The sequence below is a fragment of the Sinocyclocheilus anshuiensis genome, unplaced genomic scaffold, assembly GCF_001515605.1.
Source record: "Sinocyclocheilus anshuiensis isolate Anshui unplaced genomic scaffold, SAMN03320099.WGS_v1.1 scaffold1683, whole genome shotgun sequence".
Classification (NCBI taxonomy): domain Eukaryota; kingdom Metazoa; phylum Chordata; class Actinopteri; order Cypriniformes; family Cyprinidae; genus Sinocyclocheilus; species Sinocyclocheilus anshuiensis.
In genome coordinates this window covers 256700-275583 of record NW_015548387.1, presented here as the reverse complement: position 1 = coordinate 275583, position 18884 = coordinate 256700, and the positions used below count along the sequence as shown (strand labels likewise).

Below are 18884 nucleotides of genomic sequence, written 5' to 3'. Positions count from 1 at the left end.
ATGCAACCATACTTTCCCAAAAGAACGCGCCGAATGTCCAAAAAAGGAGACAACATGTTATTGCGGACTGCTCTACATGCCTCTACTACGCAAGCTTTCATGAGTGCGGTTGCCAGATATCAATAGTTCAAATCCCCGAATCAGAGCTTCGCTGTTACAAGCATACATTTTCTGCTCTGTGTTTTGCTTATTTTAAGCAATCTGGCAACCATTCGCATGCACTCACTCCTCATTGCGGAAGCGCCGCTGCAGATGATCTGAAAACACCAACAAACAAGCTGGAGTTTAGCGATCTAAATGAAAGCGTCATTCAGCCGGTCTGTGTGCTGTCATGAGATCTCGACTATATTGTTTTCGATTGTGATCGCTGAATAAATGCACTTACTCAACCGCTGTTGTTTGAATAGAGAAACATAGGCAATTTGGAATTACTATTAGGAATTTCACTGTTATAATATTTTTCATTAGTTTTACCAGTTTTCATAATATAGACAGAGAGTGCATAAGTCTTTGGTATTAATTTTTATATATATATATATCTCAGGAACAGTTTCTTCCCTCAGGCAATCCATCTCATGAACACTTGACAATAACTGTGGAACACACATCACTTATTTATCTAACACACATACTTGGTCTACACCTCAAATTTGCACATAATATACCTGTTCATACAAAACTGTCTATTGTAATATTCCTGCACATACAATTGTCAATTTATATATTGTTATTCCTTATTTACTTTATTTTTTTATTTTTTTTTTTATTATCTTTGTTTTTGTTCTGTCGCTGTCATTCTGTTGCACTGCGGAAGCTTCTGCCATGAAAACAAATTCCTCGTATGTGAAAACATACCTGGCAAAAAAACTCATTCTGATTCTGATTCTGATTCTATAGCTGTTAGCAAAAACATGCATACAGTAGGTCAAGTGAAGGAGATAAAGAGGATTACTGCTCTCTGTGACCCACATTAAGGGCTGATGATGCAACAGTTAAAGCACAGCAGCAGATCAGAGACTGAGCACATCTTTCATTACCTGATGCTTCTACTAATGCTTCTTTATACAGCAACATCATAATATACATACATATCATTCAAACTCAATGAGGCGTCAGCAAACCACCTCTATATTTATTTTGGTGTAATAGTCTTTTCTGAAAAATTAGCAAAAACATCTAAAAATGTAGCTGTGAACTGACATCATATTTCTTATTTAAGCGTATTCCCTTAACAACTCTCTTAAATGATTCCCACAGTCTTGGAAAATTTGTATGAGGGAATTTTAAAAGTGTGATTTGTAGACCAAGAAAAAGTCATGGAAATGTAGTTTTTTTTTTATAGTTACGTCAAGATGTAAAATATTTACTTGCATAGAAATTGCTAATTGGGCGTAAAAACAAAAAAAAAGTCTTATCCGATTATCGTGAAAAACTGGAAAAGACATGTAAATTCAATGGTCATAAAGAACTCTTCAGAACATTTGGTTCTTGAAACTTTTGGAATTACAGAATGTAATTAATTTGTCTTATTCCCAATTATTTAACTATTTAATTATTTAAATTATTTCACCACCTCCTAGTTTCTGTAAATAAAGGGGTTTTTAAACAGAGAGAGAGTGTCTGAACCCCGAACGTTATCAGGAAGGCTATTCCAGAGTTTGGGAGCCAAATGCGAAAAAGCTCTACCTCCTTTAGTGGACTTTGCTATCCTAGGTACTACCAAAAGTTCAGAGTTTTGCGACCTTAGGGAGCGTGATGGATATACATGTGTTCATTTAATAAAAAGCAGTAAGTGATCACTTGGTCTAGATTTTTTCAACTGCTTAAATTTGCACTAAACATTTTGTATTTACTTTGTAACAGTAACTTCTATCTAAATTGTTTTTGTTGTTTTTTTTAATGGGGGCAAAAAAAAATCATGTTTTTTTATTATTTAAAAGCAAATGCAAACATATCGAGATATATATCGAATATTGTAAAAATTGACAATATCGAGAGAGAATTTTTTTTTATATATCGCCCAGCCCTACGGAGGAGACGAATTGTTGAATAAAGTCGTTTTTTTTTTGTTGTTTTTTTGCGCACAAAAAGTATTCTCGTAGCTTCGTATAATTACGGTTGAACTCCTGATGTCACATGGATTATTTTACAGATCTCCTTGCTAACGTTTCTGGACTTGGGAACATTTCAGTTGCGTTGCTGTCTATGCAGGGTCCGACAGCTCTCAGATTCCATCAAAAATATCTTAATTTGTGTTCCGAAGATGAACAAAGGTCTTACGGGTTTGAAACGACATGAGGATGAGTAATTAATGACAGAATTTTCATTTTTGGATGAACTAACCCTTTAAGAATAATAATATTTTATTTGTAATAACCTGACCTATTGCAGACTCAGCTGAAATGAAAAACTGACCTAAACCTAATTTTAATATTTCAAGCTTAGGCTTGGTGGCAGACCTCTACTTGTTGAACGCTAATTGTAGGGTTGATAAACAAGCTGTGTTGCCTGTGACAGGCTCTTTCGCAACCACTCACTGTTAGAGAATATCTAGTGTTTTAATGATTGGTCATTTCTGCTACGCATATGCCTTGAGTAATATTGTTCTTATGCAACTCTCATGCAGAAAAGATGCAGCTTATTTAAACTTCCGGGGAAATTGTATTTTATTTCAGACTGTTCACAGCTTCTGTAAGGAACTGGTTAAAAGCTTGTTATTCATTCTTAAAATGTGAAATGGAGGGAGAAGGCAGCATTGGCACTGAAACAATCTGGCTATTTAAGAATCATCCAGAATTGTACCAGTATAGAAGATATGGCCACACAAGATAGCAGAAAAAATATATTTCCTTTTGTACTATTTATATTTGTGAATTTGTAACCTAAGAAAGTTCCTCATATGTCTGTGCTATAGGTGTTGCTTAGATAAAAGAACAACAATAATGGGAGAAGTTTAGACTTTAGGAGACATTAGAAGAATTATAGGCTAATGTTTCTGCTAAGATCTTGTTCAGTGTTTCTTGTTCACTTGTATTCAGATTGTGAAGGGATTATTACAGTGAAGCTTACTACACTTTAATGAATATCTTATTTTCATTGTGTCTACACTTTGCAAAAGTGCAGAACTCGGTAAGCTTCAGTGAAATAAATGCCTTTGAATGGCCATAATTTTCATGCACTCAACAAACATGTCTGTGATTGACTACAGTGTCAACACTTTTCAAGATCAGGGAATCACAGCAGGTGTAGTCTCAATCACAATTATTTTCCAATTGTTTGTGCAGCCCTACAATGAAGTGATTCAAAATGCATAGAAGTAGCACTTATGTGTATGAGATCAGTTACCCTGATAAACTGTGATTACTGACAAATATTTGACAATTGAATGCCAGAGAAGAGTCCTGTAAATATATAATATATTAGCAAAGCAAAATATCATGTAATACTTTTTTTAATCACACTTTTATCTTTCTCCAAACGGAGGGATTATATTACTGTTATGAAGTACTGTTATGAATTACTGTTATGGATATTTTTCCATCTACAGATTTTTCCCTGACCTTCTTTTCTCCGTAAATGAAGGGTGCACACTATTGCTGAAAAACACAATCACTACTTAGCAGTCAGATGTCTGTATGCACAAAGGCACAGATCCCTAAACAAGACCATATCTACAGATGAAACTTTTTTTTTTTTGTAGAAGCATTTTTTAAATTTGAACTAGGGCTGCACGATAAATCGCATGCGATATTTAATGCGCATCTTGTCAGTAAAGCCGGTTCTGTAATCAGCAGTACATCTCCATCACGTGCGTGTTTTCACATGGTGCAGCATTTACTACACAGAGCCGTTGTTCACTGACAAGCTGTGCAAAATCACAATCATATTTTGTGCATGTTTTGCACAGCTTGTCAGTGAACAACGGCTCTGTGTAGTAAATGCTGCACCATGTGAAAACACGCACGTGATGGAGATGAACTGCTGATTACAGAACCGGCTTTACTGACCAGATGCGCATTAAATATCGCATGCGATTTATCGTGCAGCCGTAATTTGAACTAGCACCTCATGACTACACCACGTTATGTACGATAAGCTGCAAAAGACACAGGCGCAAGTGGAATGTACAAAACATGGTGACATTCATTTTTAAGTAAATATAATGGGCGATATATTGCGTCACCAAAAATGATTGAGGTCATGTACATATATGGCGCGATAGGTCGATATATTGATTATTGCGACAGGCCTAGTTGCCGCTCCACTCCGCTCACATACTCTGGCTCTGACGTTAACGGTTCTGCTGTCGGTACTGAAGAGATTAAGAAAACACGCATACATTTGTTGTTGCTATATTGACATTGTCTTGCAAATTCTATCTCACCAGAGTCACCAGCTGTTTTTATATGCAATAATATTCAGACATTTATCTGTGATGCATTTTTGCTATTCGCAATTCAGAAGTCAGACGCTGTTCCCCAGGCTGAAATGTGTGCGCGCGCTCCAATAAGGACCGCAACTAGACAAGCAAATTACTCTTTGGGCTTCGGGTGCACGTCTAAGCGATCAAATACGCACAAAATATGTCAAAATGACCGGCTTGGAGAGTGTTCACTTAAACACAGTTTATGTCTTAAGTGAGCGTGAACAGTTGGGAGAGTTGTGTGTCAATATACAACAAAATACAAAGAGAAAATCACTCACAGCTCTCAGTCTGAATAACGTTAGCTTTAATAAGCATTAATCTATCAATTCATACAGTGAAAACTATGCAGTGTTCATTTACATTTGATTACTTTATTAGATTTCTTTTGTAGGCTATATTACTTACCTGAACAGTAATGTTAGTAGACCTTCATGGAAAAATTAAAGCACTGTTTATTTCAGTTGTATCTGTTTTATTGTATTTGTCAGTTTGTTTTAATTTGATTCTTTGTTCATGTTCTTACTGTATCTTATCTTATGTATATAAAAAATTAAAAATGCCTGCACACTGGTGCATTTACAAATTGATGTTTTATATTCATTTCAATAAATATTTTAAATATTTCAATAAATAAATTAGAATGTCGTGGAAAAGTTCATTTATTTCAGTAAAGTTGATTAGCTGATTGGCATGTCACCATATTCTACTTTGTTGAGATAGTGAATTGGTGGGTTTTTGTTAAATGTGAGCCAAAATCATCACAATTAAAAGAACCAAAGACTTAAACTACTTCAGTCTGTGTGCATTGAATTTATTTAATACACGAGTTTCACAATTTGAGTTGAATTACTGAAATAAATGAACTTTTCCACGACATTCTAATTTATTGAGATGCACCTGTATACACAAAAGTACCGATAAGAATACCGTTAAAGTACCGGATCGATAAGCAGTATTGGTAAGAGTAGTAATACAGTTAAAACCTTAAGGATACCCATCCCTAAGCATATGGTTCACTTAGAAACATTTAAGTAAACAAGGCAGTAGATATCTTGTTACACTTTCAAAGATAATGTGTCTAAACAATATAGTCATGGCCGTAGCCAGCTATGAGGTTACCGAGGGCTGGACCTCAGTAAATTTTTCATGTTCAAAAATAAAATTTGTTCTCTGAATGATAGGGTTGTGACGATAGTATCGTGTATCGACGATAGTCAGATATATCGACGATAACAATGTCTTTGTCGATAGTCATGACGATATTAGGCTCATTCTCCTATTAATGTATTAAATAATTATTATTATTATTATTAGGCAGCACCGCACTTCACACGCACAAATGAGGATTAGGCTTCTCGTCGGAAATGCTTAAAAAACAGACTATAAAACTAAAACCACATCAAAATTGAACTGCAAGGTGATAAACCTATATTTACAAATTATGTCAAGATTGCTAAAAGAGACATCTTTTCGAGACATCTTTTCTTGAACAGCTGTATGAATGAACATGCCGAAAACTGCAATCAGCATTTTTTCTTTACAGCACATTAATAAAAAATATTGATGTTTATTCTTAATCATTGTTATTATAAAAATATGCAGATAAGTTATCAGTCTAACAGGGCTCGTCATGGGGTGCGTGGTCCGGAGCGCTGTATGAATGATGTGTCCGTTTAATTTAACTTTACTCCAAATATATGAACTTACCTGTTTTAAATACTTTTATATTTAACGTTTCGTTCATGTCCAATATTTAGTGTTAAACTGTTGGTCTTTAAAATAAATCTACTTTTGATTTTCACAGTTGACTGATTTTGCAAACCTTTTATACTGATAACTTCTGTGCGCCAACGCGGCAAACTTGTCACAGGACGCGCGGTCCTAATAGCGTTGTATGACTGTTGTAGGCGAATATATATGAACTAGCCGTTTTAAATATTTTTATATTTAACGTTAGTTTATCAGTATATTTGAAAGTATATTATTTTGATTATTGGTGCTACCATTGGCTCTCTCCGTCTCACGCACGCGCGGTGTAAAACACAAATAGTTATGAAATAATACAAGTACAGAGAGTCTCTCTCTCTTGCCCCACCCACCCATGCACGATAATATTGTGTATCGGCGATCTCACAGGCTGACGATATGAAAAAGGACCATATCGCCCAACACTACTGAATGACCAATTTGCTGTTTAAAACTCCTCATGTGAGTGTCAGCATATAATTAAGTTTAGACAGTTTGAAAGAATGTTTAGCGTCCGTGGTATAAAATTGATCTCTGCGAGACGCTGGCAGAGTGAACGAGGCTTGAGAGGGTTGTGAGGGAGGGCACTGGCGCCAGCCCGTGTTGCCAGATCCAGCTATTATAAGCATCTTTGGACTTGCCTTTTCCACTTAATTTGACAGTTTAGAAAGTTAATAAAGTGGGAAGTTGCCATTTAGGGTTAGCGATATCTTTATCTTATCTTATTTGCAAAAGATTTGAACTAATTTCGTTTATTTATTTATTTATTATTTTATATTTATTTGTTTTCATAGCAATATCTTGCAGCACTGCATTGCTGCACTTAAACTGAAAGTAAATCAAAAAAGCCCACGGACAGGTTATTGCTGACATGATACCAAATTCGATAAGGCAGACGCAAAAAACATCATGATATTATCCGTCAGAAACATCATCGCTATCAAAAACAGTAGCATTTAACACTAATACACAGATCGGAACAAGTAGGTTACAGAATGAAATGAAATATGCGAACACTAGCCATGAAAAAGTCTGCCATTTCATTCAGTATAGTAGTTACATTTTCACAAAATCATGCTAAAAATATTCATAAGAACACTAGAAAAAGTTATAATCTGTATAGCAATGGTTATTAATGAAAACAGTAATATGTATTGTTGCATGAATAATAAACAACTGATTAAAATTATCCACCCCTAACCTATAGTAAAGTATTAAAGGGATAGTTCACCCAAAACTGAAAAATACCCCATGATTTACTCACCCTCAAGCCATCCTAGGTGTATATGACATTCTTCTTTCAGACTAATAAAATCTGAGTTATATTAAATAATGTCCAGGCTAATCCATACATTATAATGGGAGTGGATGGTAGCCCAGAATTTGAAGTCCAAAAAATTGCACCCATCCATTATAAAAGAAGTCCACATGGCTCTGGGGGGTTAATAAAGGCCTTCTGAAGTGAAGCGATGCGTTTGTGTAAGAAAAATATCCATATTTACAACTTTATAAACCTTAATCTCTAGCTTCCGCTAACTGTCGTACACGAGTGGCGTCCAGCAGAAGACGTATTTTGATGCAATAAATATGGTATAATTTAACAGTGTTCATCCCTCCAAAACAAAAAACATCTTTCACAAACATCTACATGTCAGTCTCTGAAACGGTGTATATAATGAGTTGAATTTGTAGGGGTTATTCTATCACAATTCTTAACATCCCAGTCCTCACTAGTTTTCAAACCCTGGAACCATGAATATAGTTATTACCCAAATGAACACAGAAACCTCAATACTTGGTACACAATAGAAAAATTATTTACTCAAAGAATCCTTGTAAACAAACAATTCCAAGTAACAAGTTCAAACTTTAATTTCTACAAGCTTGAATTGGGTACTAATATAGAATTTACTTTTTATTCTTGCCTAAACTAAATTATTTAATGTAGAAATTACATTTGTTTTTCTGTAATATTTACTTAACCACAGAATCATTTTTATCAGTGATCTTTAGGTTGTGTAAATGTCTGTGTCTCTGCTTGTCTTTGAGAAGACATGATGAACTTTGTTAGTATGTTTACTGTTTCCATTTCAATTCCCCTTCAGTTGCACAAAGTGGGGAAAAAAACCTGCACTCTGTCAGATAGCTTGGATTTGCTCTCAGTTTGAAACAAATAGGAGTCATTTTTTGCCCTGTTTGTGTCCGGCTCATTCTCTGCAGGGAACTTCATGTCAGAAAATATCCTCCACCATGCTAAGAGCTGGACACAGCTGTTCTCGTTTTGTCACGCTCTTGAATGTTGCACACTTGCTTTTTTCTCCCATTTTGTACATTTCCGGTAGAGATGCTTTAATTTATAGAAATGTGTATAGCTTTAAGCCTGTTGCTAGGCTGTTTTTTTTTGTTTGTTTTTTTCGTTTATTTAACTACTATATTAGTGTCACATTGCAATCGTGTTGATATTGATATTCGGGGAAACGTCTTGGTCGTGTAATGTTGCTTACCTAAATCATATTTTATAAATATTTTTTTTTCTACCGCAGTATGCATCTGTAACTTTCTGTGAGTTACTTTGTGTGTGCTGTTGCGCTCATTTGTTTTGATTTCTGCAGGAGTCTCTCTCACTCACTCAGGCGGCGCGAGCCTCATCTGGCACGACATAAATACATTATCAGTCGCCATTTACACTGAATGCAATTAAAATCAGAATCATTCACGCGCGAAACGACATGTTTAAATGCGGATGGGAGCGTAAGTGTGACGTCACCGATCCGGGCCGATCATGAGTAAAATCCACTAATTCCGGTCCCTGGCTGGTCGATCGGTGCATCTCTAATAATAATGTAAAAATTTTATAATTATTTATTTTATTAAATAATATAAAGTAATTTTGTAAGACTTTTTCATTTAACTCAATAATTTTAATGATACTGAATTTAAAAAACACAAGTCAATAAATTAACTTTTTGATAGTAACACAAATTGGACAGAAAATATTTTAATATTAAATAGCAATATATTATTTTTATTCAGTTCTATGCAACAGAATCAGCTATAACTTTTTTGACTAATTATCCAAATAGTGAATAGTCGGGGAGCAGATCAGTGAACGAGAGGGTAGTGTCATTTAACCACCGTTCCCATGTTACAGCACAGTAGCGCTATTGCAAACAGGAACAAGTATACTACATAGAAATTTCCTGTTGGCACGTTATTTGAGTGGACTTTGTTATTCCGGTGAGCATTAGCGATGACGACTAGAGGGAGAGTGAAACCTGCACGCTGAACACTGTTGGGCTGTGCGGCGCAACATACATTTTCAGCTCATATTTTTTGCTTGCTTTTCTCTTTTGCCCGAAAACCGAAAATGCCATTTTCGGCCAATAATTTTCGTCGGCCGAAATATCGCTGCATCCCTAAATTTAGCTTAATGATGAAGACTGCTTAAACCTAAGAGATGTGTCTTTTAATCTAGATTTAAACAGAGAGAGTGTGTCTGAACCCCGAACGTTATCAGGAAGGCTATTCCAGATCAGTCATATTGCATTTAGGATCCTATCAAGTTATTTCAAGAATCAGTTTTCAGTGTTCATTCATTATCTGCTGTTCAATAAAAAGACAGCTCATCTGAGTATGTGTAAACTCTTCTATGAGATATAGTACTGGACATGAGTAAAATGAACCATGTACAAGAGATTGAAACTGCTGTACTATGTTCCTCTACTGCAGTGACTGCAGTGATGGAGGATGAATGTGAGAACAATAAATAATTTGAAAGGCTAGAAGAGTAAAGGTGACTACACCAGTAAGGTTAAACAGATCATTGTCACCCTTGGTCATGTCACCCAGACGATTCAGGAGGAGAAACTAAATATGGGAGATTTAGGACAGCTTTGCACTAATGCCAGAATAGGTCAGGATATACTGTGAACAAGAAATTGTTTCCTTTCAAGAGAGAATGGTTTTCTCTTTAACCTCTGGTGTTTTGCAGTTTCCTTCTGATCACACAAATCAGACAGCACTGTTTAAGTTCTCTCCATGTCATCAACAATTGAGACATTTAAAAAAATTAATAAAATAAAATAGTAATATCTGCTATGAGAGGTAGTCATTTTCTAGTTCTCCATAGCTCAAGGTCCCCACGGTCATGGCAATTTGGAAAATATCAAGGAAGTTTGGAAATATCATATAAATGTTAAGTTTTCTAGTTATGCTGAAATATTTATTTGGTTTCTGCAAAAAACTTTCAGTTTAAATTTGTATTTAGCCTTAGTTTATTTCAGTTTTAGTAATTTTAGTACGTCATCTTCAGTTTGAACATTTCAGTTGAAAATTTGTTATTTTAAGTTTTTCTAATATTTGTTTTAAATGTATATCTAATATTTGTTTTATTTAATTTAAGCTTTTTTCAAAACAATTTTAAATTAAGTTAATTAACAATAAAACACTAAGTGCCCTGCTTGATATTTTTGCCTTTTCTTGGCTAATTCTTGTCAGCTAAGATCCAGCTAAGATCTGTTTCTGCTCTACTGTGGAAGTAAAAGGTTGAGGTGTGATTAAGGCTAAGCAACAAGCTGCCTGAGATGTCTTTTCCCCAAACATTTTACTGGCTAATGATTTGTAGATTACGTTTGCTTGCGCTGGATCACAAGCAAAGTGAACTATGGGTAGGAACGATCAGAAATGTAATAGTTTCCCTGTGCAACACTGTCACCGTGCAATTAGTCTCATCTCTCCAAATGGCTGAAATACAGATATTTTAGGGAAATCCGTTTAGAGCAGCAGTGTTCCGTCTAGAGATGCAAACATCTGTAGTCTCATTGATTTGTTTTCTCTCTGCTAACCAATGCTGCATGGAGTGTCTGTTTCCATAGCAACATGGCAAGAGGTCACAGAGATTCATTATTGTACATGAAGACAGCATTGCTAACTACGTTGTAATTAAGCCCCAGTCTGTCCTCTGTGTTTAAATTGATGTTCAGTTTAATCAGGAGGGTTAATGCTGGATACTTAATACATGCCTGTCAGCCATGACACCTCTTAGCTGAAAACTATTTCTCAGCACATGACATATATAAAAAGAATGTTGTAAATGTAGTTCATAGCTAATCCAGTGTGACCTCATCATCTGCTTTCCTTGTCAATTTGAAGTTAAAGATAGATTAAACGCATATGACACTATAAATATTCAGTTGCAGAGATACAGTCGACCGTTTCAGTCTTGTCACATGAAAGAGTTCAGAACACATAGTCCAAAGAAGAAGCCCTTAAGTTGTTGTTCTGTGTTTACTGCTAATGGCCTCTGTCATTAGACTGAATGGCCAGTTTACTGGGCCAATACGGGATTTGGTTCTTGTCTGCTGTTATATGTAGTCAAAGAACAAATTGGTTATTCTGATTCTATCCTCATCTGGTTCCAGTCCTTCCATTTGCTTTTAATCTTGTTCTATGTTCAATGTTTAAATGGCATGAAGTACAAATATTGTATGTCAAATGAAAATGTGTGTCTGGGTTTTGCCTGAAGGGGTTAGTGATGTATTTTACAAAGCATCCTTTTGTTCCCTGTCATAAACGTCAGTACCTGGCATTTATTTCTCAATATGTTGCTCAATACTGTGAAATTCATAATTATACAAAATGTAATATTTTGAAATATTTTTACATTTTCAAATAACTGTTTTCTGTTTTTAATGTTTTATAAATGTAATTTATTCATGTTGCTTTACTCCAGTCTTTGGTGTCACATGATCCTTCAGAAATCATTGTAATATGCTGATTTGGTGCTCAAGCAACATTTCTTATCACAGTTGAATATGGTTATGCTGCTAAATAGGGATGTAACGATTCACTCAACTCACGATTCGATTCACGATTTTGATTTCACGATTCGATTTGATTCACAATTTATTTTTTTTACAAAATGAGATTTAAGACATTATAAATTAAATGTGTCCTTTTATTATTGCTTGGATAAAATGCTGCACGTTTCTTTGTGAAATTGAAATATAAGACTATAATAATATACTAATATAGCACTTGCATATTATTGCTCTTTTGTTGGTTTTGATTGCTTTTATTGTCCTCGTTTGTGAGTCGCTTTGGATAAAAGCACCTGCTAAATAACAATTTTAATATAGACTAATGTAAATGTAAATATCAAAACTAAATTGAAATTTTAAAACAAGCCCCAAATCAACACAAATAAAAAAAAATATCTTCATATAAACAAAATAAGGCTTTGTCTGTGCTCTTTCCATTTAAACTTAGAGGCAACCACTGCATTTTATTCATGATCCAAACAAAGATGCTGCATGCATGCAACATGAGCAGTTTTAAATCTAAATTAGATTGTATAATTTCGAAATTTGAAGCAAAAACAGAATGATTTGACTTCAGTTTTGTGAAACTATACATAAAAAAATATCTGCATGAAAGCTGAGCTGAACGAGACTCAGATTCACTCTCTGCCAGTAGGTGGCGCGTTAAGCGTTTCCTTGGTTTTCGCTGTTAACAAAGCAGTGCTGCACTTATGAACTTTAATATGCATTATACAGAGGCAAGATGAAAAGAAAAAATACAATCTAAACTTTTCTAAAACAGTACTGTAAATACTTCTACTAGTACTTCTAAAGACCCCTCAGACATACATTCATATAAACTCCTACCCCTAATTGAATCACGATTTGTTTAGCATCTCAACCGATTTGAATCGTCACATATTTGAATCGATTTTCAACCGGCACGTGGTTAATCGTTACATCCCTACTGCTAAATATTTTTGTTGAAACTGATACACGTTTTTGTTTGTTTGTTTGTTTGTGTAAAAGTCTTTACTGTGACTTTTGAGTCATTTGAGTGCAAAAATAAACTACTTTAAAAAGTCTTTCTTACATGTAAAATAATCAGACAATATTTGTTGTTACATGTCATTGTGTTACCAAATATTAGGTTGGTGTGCAACAGTCAATAAATAATAGCTTAAATAGCATAGCATTGTCAAAGCCACAGCACAAACAGGCACGCAAAAGCTTGGTGTACAGTGCTCCCGTTTTTTATTCTCTTTCTTTCCTCAGTATTTTCCTTTCACTGACTATTTTGTCGAATAATTAAAAAGGAAAAAAGCAGAAAATGTATATAATACACTGTATCTGTACAACAGTCTTACTGTTTTAAAGATTTATATTTTCTTAATTCACATTTTGTGTAAAGCTGTATCCAATCGTTTGTGCGGAGAGTGGAAGCTGAAGCGCGCTTCAGGACATCTGTGGAAACAAATTAAATATGCCGTCATTTTTGCTCATAAAGGTAATAATAATGCATCGTTCGGAACTATAAAGGGTCTATTTTTATTTGTGTGCACTCACAATATCAAGAAAACATTGTGCTTTTGTAAAATAAAGAAAACAAATAGGATGCGCTTGCCGTCTCGGTCTTGAACAGAAGCGCTTCACAAAAATGCACTGAAACTCAGCGAACTTTTTCCTTACAGACATGATGAATATATCTATAGAAAGCTTTAAATGACTACAAAACGAAATAATTCAAATCCAAAACAAAAACTCTCATTATTATGTAATGTGTAAAGATGCATTTCTTTCTAAAGGCACGTCCAATGATGAGATGGCGAGTCAGGATCATAATAATTCAAATATCTCCTTACTATTTTCCCCCAACATAGTCATGGTAATTTTTGCGGCAAGCTTTAGCCTATTTTGCATGCTCACGTCACGTTGCTGTGCGCCATGGTCACGAAAACTCATCATTTGCACGTGTTTTTAAGCATTGTGGTTTAAAAACAAGTGATTTAAGCCATTGAAATGTAAATAACAGCACTATATGCGCAAGCTGTCTGTTTCTGAGCATGATTTCTGCAATTGGGTCGGATCAAGGTCGGGTCATATTCACACCTTAAATGAACCGTACCAGAGTTCGTTTGGAAGCGGACCGAGACCACCTCTTCAGCTGGGTCTCGGTACGGTTGTTTGATCCACACCCGAGTGCGATTGCTGCATTCACACCTGTCAAAAAGGTCTGCACCAAGAGGGGAAACGAACTTGAGTTCGATTCAATCGAACCAAACAAGACAGGTGTGAATACACCCTTAATTTCATGTACATTGTGTTACTGTCATATAAGTGTGTGTAATCCAAATATATTGGCACTATATCCCAAATCCTTTTTAATTCATAGGTATGATTTATGTTCAGAAAAGTTTTTCAAATACAAAAAAGTGTTTGTCCAGCATGACTGGAATTAATAGACATGATTAATGGATGATTCAAAATAGTTCGTGGTTTACAAAACAGCTGCTAGCTAATACACTAGTAGCCTAATGCCTGTAAACGAGGGAATTTATTTTTATGAAATTGCTACAGCAAAACGTTTTTCCCATACATGAAACCAGTTAAGACAGGATCTAATGTAATGTAATGTAATGTTTGAAGAGCTACACTCCAGTTCTAATCAAACAGTGAGTACTATCTCCTCTTCAGCCCTAACCTTCACCCCGCAGCTCTAATGCACATGATTCATTCAGCTCATTTAAAACTCTACATTATGCTGTGACTATATTTGTGTGCGTGTGCGAGCGAGCGTGCGTGCGTGCATCTAAATGTTTGCCTAGAATTTTAGTAAGACAGTTGTCTGATTAGTACAAAGATCCATGACCCATCTGAGAAACGGGAGTCACTTCCAGCATATAGACGCATCAGATGTCACGTAACAGCTGATCCTGTCCAGACCTTCCGGCCCGAATGGAGGCTCTGCAGCTAGGGACTGTTAATGTCCTATCACATGGACAAATTTTACATTTTTGTTTTGCCTTTTTTATTGATTGCTAGTCATTTATGTCTAGACATGTTTTGTCATCTTTAGATTTATCAGAATGTTTTTGTTGGATTTGTTTTGACATGTTTTCATTTATATTCTGGCTCATTTACTCATACTAAATCCTGTGTTAGTAGTTAGCTGTTGCACCTTTTGTTTTTAAAGGAAAAGTCTCAAGTCCTTTGATATATGGAGGTGGAAGTCTTTTATGATTTATCTTATGTAATATTGAAATTTGTACTCAAACTGCTTCCAAAGGCTCAATGTTTAGATCTAGTCATTAGGGAGATGGGAAAGTGTCCTGGTGTTGATGATTTTTTTTTATTATTATTATCAGTATTTTTAGGGATATTATTCTGCAGAAAGGGAGCATCGTTAGGGATCTTTGTTTGCATGATAAAAGGCATCTTGTCTTGTAAAATCGCCTCATGTTCCCATGTAGTATGCCTTCTGGTATCGCTCTGCAGCCTACAATCTTTAGATGATGATGCAGTTGCTATGCAAAATGAATTATTGAGCAGAGAAATTTGTGTATGGCTTTATAGTTTTGTTTTATGCATGTTCTCTGTGGATTTTTTTTAATTCTGTTGTTGGATACAATGTTTTGAAAAGTTTTCATTGTCAAAAGTTAATGCAGTTTTGGATTGCTGCACATATTTTGTCATATGTACTTCTAATGAGGACATAAGAGGCAAAACTACAGCACTGTCAGAACACATTTCTCTGAATTAAAATATTTAAAGCCAGTGGTTTTCATGGCTTGATACCGTAATTATTTTTGTGACTGGCTTGAATGGGTATTGTGGGAAATCAGACTCATGTTCCATTCACACATACAGTGATTTTACCGCTGCAGGTCACTCAGTCGCTGTATTATTGGTCACTGGGTGTTCCTGCTGCTCAGTGCCCTCATGTTACTGGTGGGCTTCACAACTGGCTATAGCTTTTGAAAAATCTAAAATGACCAGAAATGGCATTTATTTTATTGTCAGTTAAATTCTAGTTTGACAGACAATTAATTTGTCCTACTGCTAAAAAAGAACAAATAAGTGCATGAATCAATCTCACCTAGTATGCTTACAAATTTTAAAGTATCACTGCATGTTGGCAAAGATCAACCATGCTACTAGTGAAATCACTAGTAGCAGTAATATCAATTTCTCTTTTGTGTTGCCTACTTAACACTACAGTATCTGTCATTATCAGTAGTCGCTGCATTACGTTGATACTCATTGACATAGTTAAAGTTAAACTTCTCAACTTGCATGACTGGACATGCTTGACACTTAGTCACTAAACTCTCATGTTATTGTAAATCACCAGCTGCCATTGAGAATTACATCATAGTGTTACTACAGTGTATGGCTTTATTTCATCTGTCGCTTTGTTTTCCCAGCTTGGATCTAGAATGTTTCCATTTCAGAGCTGGTTATTTGGTTGTCTTATTAGCTACGTCTTTCCCTCTTATCAAGATGTATTTGATTGGCAAGGGCATGTCTCTGTTTGGAATAAATCTGCAAGCAGAGCCATTGTATGTAACTCTAGATGGACAAAAACATGCATTGCTATAGCTCAAAAATCTTCAGTCTTCATGGATGTATCTTATGGTATTGTATGAACAAAATTACTGCACTTCAAAATAGGGCTGTTATTTCGTTCTTAACTGTGCCACAAATTATAGTAAATTGGATGGACATTTTACTTTAAGGATCATGGCAGCATAGGGTACCACAATATACCATTATGACTTGAACCTACCAAACTTACCATACATACTCATTTTCTCTCTTCCCCTTCTTTTTCCAGTGCTGTCTCGTGAAACGAAACCATGGGGAAGCAGAACAGCAAGCTCCGCCCTGAGGTGATGCAGGACCTGCTGGAAAGCACAGACTTTACGGAGCATGAAATCCAGGAATGGTACAAGGGCTTTCTACGGGACTGTCCAAGTGGCAACCTCTCCATGGAGGAGTTTAAGAAAATCTACGGAAACTTCTTCCCTTACGGAGATGCCTCAAAGTTTGCAGAGCATGTGTTCCGTACTTTTGACGCAAACGGCGACGGCACAATAGACTTTCGGGAGTTCATAATTGCATTAAGCGTCACATCACGAGGGAAGCTGGAACAGAAGCTCAAGTGGGCGTTTAGCATGTATGATTTGGATGGAAACGGATACATCAGCAAAGCAGAGATGCTGGAGATTGTGCAGGTATGTCAAGCTACCTAAAGCTTTTATGAATCAACCTAATATTGGCACTCTTTAAATCATTTTCTAATCATCACCATGACTGCTGAAGCCTGAAATAGAATCAAATATCACTTAAGGAGACACTAAAGAGAACCCGACCCAGTCCTGCTACCTAATTTTCACATCGCATATGTTGTTATTTCTCACTTGCGTTAACAGCAAGGATAGCCATGGTGTTAGACTGTCAGGAAGCTCCATACTGTAAAGAGAGCCCAAGTCTTATGTCAGTCTCTAAAACAGGTTTTCATCAAAGAGCACTCCTTCACATGGTTATTTATGTTTGCTGTCATTGAAATTGACCTGATTTATCTTTGCAGCTTTCTTGCTGATAAGAGTAATTTTAGCATCAGGTGATTTCTCAGATCTTGAGAGCCTGTTGAATATACAGTATATCACGTGTATATATTACATTTGTACTATGAAATTTTAGATGTAATATAGAAAAAAGGAAAATGCTATACCCACATCATACATCATCTTTTGAGTCAAATTCTTACATTTAATCAGTCAATTATAATAATAATACATTTAGGCTGTTACTAAACAAATGAAATCAGTATCAATAAAATTCATCTTTGCAGAAGTTGCATATGAAGTGGCATTTAGATGTATTTACACATGTTAATGCAGCTTAGAGGGACATGGAATGCTTTAACCTGCAGTTACAAATGCATAAATAATGTTTTGATATTTTAAACATGAAATGTTGAATACTGATATTTGAAATTGTTTTAAAAATGTAAAGAAACTTTAAATGTAAAATTAAAACCACCAGTAGGTGGCAGCAAGTAACTGTTAATAAGCCAATCATTGTGATTGAACCAAATAATTTAAACGGTTAATTCATTCAGGAACGAAACACTGTCATGTTGCTCAGAGACGCAAAACAGTGCTGTGGCTGTTTGGAATGTCTCTTTTGGTTTCTGTACCCAATATTTAAAAAATTTACAAATGCAATAAAAATATCGGTATCGGTACTCGGTATCGGCAAGTACCAAAAATAAAAGTATCGGTTTCGGGCGAGTACTGTAAAAAGTGGTATCGGTGCATCCCTAGTTTTTTTGTTGGCGAAATAGCGCAAAAACAGCCAATATGATGTCTAAAACGTAAATCTCTTGATATTAACTTATTGTTTAATGAACTGTTGTATAAAATCAATATCACATTTGTAACCATGCTGATTTTTTAAGAAAAAACGTCTCTCTTCGTGTGAAATTGATTAACTTTTTGAATTGATATAAATATATACAATTTCTGCCCCCTTATCTTGAATTGTGATCATTCTTAATGAATATTAATAGACTGAATCATGCAGTGAAAGAACGCACTCTAAATGCGCACGCGCACAAAAGCCTGAGTTGATCTAACCAGACTTCATCACGTCGCGTATGCGTGCCTCTGTAGGTGTGTTTTGTTTAGTTTTTGCAATATACTCGATAATGTCATGATGTCTCACGAGTAGGGATGTAACGATAAACCTGTGCAGATTTGGCCTGCATGAACTTCCCAAAGAAATTAATGAGCATGCTGATGAACTTTTATCATAGTTTATAGTTATATGGAAACAGAAGTTGTTAACATTCAACCCATTCTTTATCATCAGTAGTATTACTTGTAATTTGAATTTTGTGAATGCGAGTT

The 18884-nt window shown here is 35.4% G+C and overlaps 1 protein-coding gene across 3 annotated transcripts in view; it reads left to right on the top strand.

The window, feature by feature from the left end:
- LOC107656714 (neurocalcin-delta A) overlaps positions 1-18884 on the top strand; it is an 89253-nt gene that overhangs the window by 64412 nt on the left and 5957 nt on the right. For all 3 annotated transcript variants that reach the window (XM_016444655.1, XM_016444653.1, XM_016444654.1), the window contains one exon: positions 16805-17204. In XM_016444655.1, coding sequence (XP_016300141.1) covers positions 16827-17204 — 378 coding nt within the window. In that variant the 5' untranslated portion in view covers positions 16805-16826. The remainder of the gene's footprint in view (positions 1-16804; positions 17205-18884) is intronic.